Source organism: Scleropages formosus, chromosome 4 (assembly GCF_900964775.1).
Source record: "Scleropages formosus chromosome 4, fSclFor1.1, whole genome shotgun sequence".
Lineage (NCBI taxonomy): Eukaryota > Metazoa > Chordata > Actinopteri > Osteoglossiformes > Osteoglossidae > Scleropages > Scleropages formosus.
Window position 1 is genome coordinate 24,824,889 of NC_041809.1, and position 7,103 is coordinate 24,831,991.

The 7,103-nt window shown below is 39.4% G+C and overlaps 1 protein-coding gene across 1 annotated transcript; it reads right to left on the reverse strand.

The window, feature by feature from the left end:
• Nucleotides 1-2,171: 2,171 nt before the first annotated feature.
• LOC108936051 (olfactory receptor 1500-like) lies at nt 2,172-4,635 on the reverse strand. The gene is made up of 2 exons (XM_018755107.1): nt 3,694-4,635; nt 2,172-2,189 (listed from the first exon to the last, which is right to left on the reverse strand). Exons 1-2 carry the CDS (start codon nt 4,633-4,635, stop codon nt 2,172-2,174), a joined length of 960 nt encoding a protein of 319 aa, XP_018610623.1.
• Nucleotides 4,636-7,103: the final 2,468 nt, after the last annotated feature.

Genomic DNA, 7,103 nt, shown 5'->3' on the forward strand with positions numbered 1-7,103 from the left:
GCGAATGTTGGGTGTATCAGGGTCGGACTGCCAGAGTGGTGCCCTCTTAACAGTGGCACTGAGCTTGCAATGAATCCCACCACATCTTGCATCACCTCACTTCACTCCTGTCTTTCTTGCATAAGATATGTTTTCCTGTTTTGTCCTTTTACCTACATACACCGATCAGCCACGACATTAAAACCACTGACAGATGAAGAGAATAACATTTATTATCTTGTTATAATGGCACCTGTCAAGGGGTGGGATATATTAGGTAGCAAGTGAACAGTCAGTTCTTGAATTTGATGTGTTGAAAGCAGGAAAAATGGGCAAGCGTACAGATCTGAGCGACTTTGACAAGAGCTAAATTGTGATGGCTAGACGACCGGGTTAGAGGATCTCCAAAACGGCAGGTCTTATGGGGTGTTCCCGGTATGCAGTGGTTAGTACTTACCAAAAGTGGTCCAAGGAAGGACAACGGGTGAATCAGCGAGAGGGTCATGGGTGCCCAAGGCTCACTGATGTGTGTGGGGTGCGAAGGCTAGCCCGTCTGGTCCGATCCCACAGAAGAGCTACTGTAGCACAAATTAGTGAAAACCTTAATTCTGGCCATGATAGAGAAGTGTCAGAACACACAGTGCATCACAGCTTGCTGCGTATGGGGCTGCGTAGCTGCAGACCGGTTAGAGTTCCCATGATGACCCCTTTCTACCGCCGAAAGCACCTACAATGGGCACGTGGTGAGAAGGTGGCCTGGTCTGATGAATCACGGTTTCGGGTGCGTGTGAGTCGTTTACCTGGGGAAGAGATGGCAGCAGGATGCACTGTGGGAAGAAGGCAAGCCGGCGGGGGCAGCGTGATGCTCTGGGCAATGTTCTGCTGGGAAACCTGGGGTCCTGCCATTCGTGCGGATGTTACTTTGACACGTACCATCCACCTAAAGATTGTTGCAGACCATGTACACCCCTTCATGGCAGTGGCCCTACCACACAGCAAAAATTATTCAGGAATGGTTTGAGGAACATGACAAAGAGTTCAACGTGTTGACTTGGCCTCCAAATTCCCCAGATCTCAATCCGATCGAGCATCTGTGGGATGTGCTGGAAAAACAAGTCTGATCCATGGAGGCCCCACCTCGCAACTTACAGGACTTAAAGGATCTGCTGCTAACATCTTGGTGCCAGATACCACAGGACACCTTCAAAGGTCTTGTGGAGTCAGAAAAATACTGTCTTTTGCATCCAATGTGGTGCAATAAGCTCTTTCTGTCACACCTCAGAAAATGCTGAATCACTTAAGGCATTCCATGAAGGTGTCGAATTGCATCTCTTCATCTGAGACGCTTCTTTCCTGATCTCATACCTGCTTCATAATCGGTCACAATCACCTTGTCTTCCCTACAGCCTCGGGTGTATATATAGCACTTAGAGAAAAATGTCTGCTAAAGGGGAATATTTCAGAGGGTTCTTTTGCAAATAATTTTGTAAATACAAAACGTTAGCGCATCATCAGTGTAGATCACATACTCATTCGAACTGCAGCGTTGATGTGGCGACAGAGGAAACGAAACATTTCATGTGCGTTTGGCTCCACCTGTTGGTCAGACAGACCTACTACGTGTCAAAGTGTGTGTGTGTAGGTGTGTATTGGGTTCGGGGATCAGTAATATGACCGAAATTAAGCTGCTGTTTGATAACAATGGGTTCAGACACGGAGAAATTTGTTTTGTGCACAAAACCAAGGAAACTGTGCCATGTCCCTTCCGGTGACACGCTGTGACCTCCGTAACTGACTGTGACTCCAAGTTGGTTTGAGTTCTTCCGTGTTTATGACAGAATATTCACTGAAATATTATCTCTAGAACTCAAGAGACCATATATAACATCCGCGACAGCGAAGTGGGAGCCGAGCCTTCACACTGTCACCTCAGGTGACGAACGAAAAGAATTATGGGGCAATTTAAAGACATACTTCTTTACGCAACTACGGAGACCTTTAATAATTCGACGGAGTTTACGGCCCAATCAGAGGTAAGGAACGCAGAGCGGTGATCCCCGCCGGAACAGGCTGGACATGAACTTCCGGGAACCCCCATAACGACAAGGCAGAAGGTCAAGGTCAGAGGTTAACCAACCTGCCAATCGCCATCGTTCACCTCCGAAGAGCTATTCAAAGATATTCTCACCCCCTCACACCTCCTTAGTAACCTGGAGGAAAGTGAATTAAAGCATACATGAATTTAGAATTACTTTAAAATAATCATTAGAAACGGTTTAACTGATAACTATTCAGCCCCCAAATTAACAGCTGAAACTTGAGAGAAAATGCCACTTATTTAATTGTTGGCACTTAACCGAGGATATACATGCAGTTTGCTTAAATATTACAATGCTTCAAGTTTATGGGTTTTTTTTAAAACGTCAACTATAATATGAAAATAGTTAGCTAATGAAAAAAAATAAAGTTAGAATGTTCAGTATAAATGAATTCTACTTTGGCCATTCTTATAATAGTTATTATGCATAAACACATGTATTATTCCCAAATGTGACATGTTTATTTGCTTTAGACATAGCATGCTCATTTTTTTTTAACAATACCATTAAAAACAAAAAGAGAATACAGACTATTGTCACAACGGCAGTGCTGATTCGTGGTTCGAATGGTGATTTCCATTTGGCGAAGGTGAAAATGTCCTTGTGGCTCCACCTGTCGGTGACATTGATGTACTACTACCGCTCAAAAAAACAAAGAGCTCAAATGAAAGGAGGAGGGAACATGAAGTGATGGATTTGACCAAGGATGTGGAGACAGTGGTATCCTCGTATGACAGCACAAAAGATTATGACGCGTAACATGAAAATACACCCACTTCTGGAATTGTTAAATAAAACACCTTAGCAGTGCTGCAAACACATCTCCACAAACGAATGTGAAAATATTTTCATATTTAACACTTTTTCTGCATAAAATCCCCAAGTGCTACTATTCTACAAAAGCACTTGCTTTAAAAAATAAAGATTTGGAGTGACCTTTTTGCATTTTGTAGATCTAAACCAAAAACAGTTTATGAATCATACAATTTCACAGAAACAAGCAGAACTGAAGATAATAGTTTGGTGGAAACTTTAATGCCATTTTTCAAGTCACATGCTGATATTAAAAAGTTTACGGCATGTGCAACATTAATTCAGAAAATACAGTTTTTAATGTATTTTTAATCATATGTATTATGATGTTTTTAATTATGGTATTAAATTATTAATTGTAATTAATCATACCTTCCCATACCACTAATCCTGAAATATACTAGAAAAAATATCCTAAACACTAGTTTAAAGTCCTATTAGACAAATTATACCTATAGTAATACATACATAAATGATGTGGATGATGCAAGTTTTTCTAAATAACTTTTAGTCCTATACAAACACAATAAAGATATTAGAAATAGTTTTTTTGTGTTGTCTGTTATGTTTACATTTACATTTGTTTATGAATAATATTTTTTATTCATAATATTTATTCATATTTACAATAATATTTGTTATGTGAACAACTTTTACAAATTTTGTGTGTTTAGCATTTTGAATATATGCACTGTAATGGTATATTATTTTGTTTTCTAAATTCTTTACTATAAAACATGTTTCTGGCCATCTGGATGAAATTTCATTTGGAAATTGTCATAATTTTGAATTTTGGACTTACAGCATTCCTTCTCTGAAACCATGTGTGAAAAATCTCTCTGATTTCTTTTGTTCTGAAGCTGTAAATTATTGGATTGACCAGAGGGGGCAAAAGGCTGTAAATGAGAATAAGCCCAATACGCATGTCGGTATTGATCTTAATGGGTAAATAGGGTGTTAGGTAGACAAAGAAGCGAGGTATGTAATATACACCAATGATGCAGACATGGGTGATACAGGTGGAGAAGGTCTTCAGGTAACCCTCTTTGCTATCAATGCGGAGCACAGCAGTGATAATATGGACATAAGACAGCATGATGAGGGAGAAGGGCAAAAGCAGAACAAACATGGCCAGTGAAGTTGACAAATTTACTTGCATACTGACATTTCCACATGCAAGGCTGCTTACTGACATTGAGTCACAGAAGCAATTAACAATCTGGTTGGGTCCACAGAATGACATCTGGGAGGACATGATGGTGGTGATGCTTGGGGAAACCATGGAAGTCACCCATGCAAGCCCATGGAGGAGCCCCATGACCCTATTAGTCATCAGCGTTGAGTACCGGAGTGGGAAGCATATAGCCATGTAGCGGTCTAGAGCCATTATCAGCAAGATTACAGAGCTTAGCGTGCCAAAATAATGGATTAGCAGCCTCTGAAACAGGCAGACATGGACTGATATTGCTCCTGCATTAAACCAGTACCTGGCAATGATCTTAGGCAGTGCCACAGTACAGAAGCCAATGTCAGAGAGAGCAAGGCTCACCATGGTGATGTACATGGGCTTCTGAAGGCTGTGCTGTTTCACAAACAGTACAATGAGGAGAATGTTTCCAGCCACAATCGTCACATATATGATGAAGAAAGTTGTAGCCATAAGATCATAGTATAATGGCTGAAGCCCAGGAAATCCCACAATGAAAAACTCCGTCACGATGGCGGTCTGATTTCCCTGTGACATTCTGACGAAAAAAGAAAAAATGGAGAACATAAGTTTCATAAATCCAAAGCAAAATGTGAATTTGATTTTGCGACCTTGGTTGGATGCCAGTCTCACAGAGTGCTCACATACACAGCTACAGAACCATATTCAAGTCAGAGCAAGACAAGAGTTACCACTACTTTACCATTTACCACTTGAGCAGTGTGTATTTGAAATATCAGAAAAACAAATAGGGTACCTGGAGATAACCAGCTCACAGACATATGGAGAAGTAATGCAAACTTCATAAAAACATAACTAGTGCCAGATACAAATCTGCAGTCCGGGAGCTGTAAAGGAGTAATGTAAACCTCAGTTTTCTTTGTCCTTGTATATAAAAAAACTGAAGAAAAACCAAAGAAGATAATCATATGAATTCTGGTTGACTGTTACTTCCACAACTGAAATTTCAAGACACTGGTGATTTTTCACTGCAATTTTTCTGATAAATTGAGTATTTTATCAGAATGCAATATTTTCGCATTAATCTTTAGTAAAACTGGCATTAAAACAATTGAAGTTAAAAGTAACCGTCAAATAAAATAACATTTTATGCAACCAAAAAATCTTTTACACAGAGACAAATGAGTGTAGTAAAATCAGAAATAAATTGAATACAAAGTTCCCTTCCAGTGAAACTTGGCCTTACCTCACTGGCAGTGGACAGAGCTTATTTGTCTTCCTCTGTGTTGCGTGTTTATATGTAATTTGGATATTCACTAGAGTGGTGTGTCCATAGAGTCCAAGAGACCATTCTATCACCTGCACATTCTGTAATACGTTACTCTTTTAGTGGCCTCAGATGCCAAACAAAAAAAGTGAGAACCATTATGTCTATACTAGAATTAGGAATTTCATTGTTCTAGTGTTTATAACTGTTTATTATTATATGCATTGTATTAATTGTGCTCACATTCTTACAATATGCAGGGGGTGATCAAAATTACATAAAAAACACAAAAGCATGAATGTGAAGGACCTTAAAATGGGTAAAGACACCAACTACCTTCAGAACCAGGCTTTTTTGAAATGTTATCATACAAGACCTGAACTGCGTGTAGCGGGATATTTCACCCATTTTTAAGAAGAAAAGCCTCCGGTTCTAAGAGGCTTGAAGCAGTTGGAAATGTACTTGCACTCTTCATTCCAGAACTTCCCATTAAAGTTAAATGATGTTTACATCTCGTATGAGAACGTTATCATCGTGGAATATGGGAACATCATGAGGAAACAGCGTTTGCACCATAGGCTACCCCTAGTCCTGTAAAATGCCCTCATATTCTTTGGTTGTTACATGATAATGTAGAGCATATCGGACCTAATGTCTACTGTGAGATGCTGCTCATACCGTTTCAGATCCATAACCATGCTTAACAGTTGGCCGCAACCATTGTGAGTTAAAGGCATCCTTTGTTTTATCGAGATGGTAGTAGGCTCAAATCCAGCTCAGTTTGTTCAGTGTTTGTATTTTCTTCCAAGTGTCCAGTGATTTTGGCATTTACAGACTGCGAGAACCCTAACCAGGGTCAGTGGGTAATGAAAGTGAATGAGTAAACCATTAGTCTGATAACATTTATATCTATTCATTTAACTGACTTTTTTTCTCCAAAGCAACTTATACTGTTAATCTACTTACAATTATTTATCCATTTATACAGCTGGATTTTTTTTTTGTGTACTACTGTTTATGGCAAGCACTTTGCTCAGTGGTACTATAATAGGAGGTAGGATTCCAAACTATTTCTTTTTAATGGAAAGGGAGCAGCTGTATCCCCTACACTACCTTCTGCCTTTGTGACAGTAATAATGTCACCCGTGACCACAGAGTCTTTAAAATCATAGTGTGTATAATATTAGTATTATCGTTTATTGTACTTTGCTATGGAAAAAGCTGGGTTGCATGGTGGTGCAGCAGGTAGCACCACTGCATCACAGCACCTGGGCTATTTGTGAGTAGGTTTTCTCCTGCAGTCCAAAAACATGAATTTCAAATGAATTGGTGACTTTGAAGAAAATTGCTTGTAGTGTTTGAACATGTGAGTGGCTAGTTGTCCTCTCCGGGCTGTATCAGTGCACATTTACATTTTTTCATTTAGCAGACATGTTTCTCCAAAGCAACATACATCTTCCAGAACAATACAAAAAGTGCATAACAACAACAGTAGAGGAGATTTGGATGCAGACACATTATTCTCGAGTACAGTCAATTTTTACACCATATAAACCAGTATAGATGAGTAATACATAAGTAGGTGCATATAGGCCTTTATTAAAAATGATTAAAGAGATAACATAAATGTACACATGTACATGGATCACAGGAATGACAATGTTAATGTAAGATATGATGAGAGAAAATAGCAACAGCAACACAAACATGGCTAGTGAAAATGGCAGTCTCTCATACTTGCTGATATCAGTTCATGCAAGACAATTTACAGAGATTG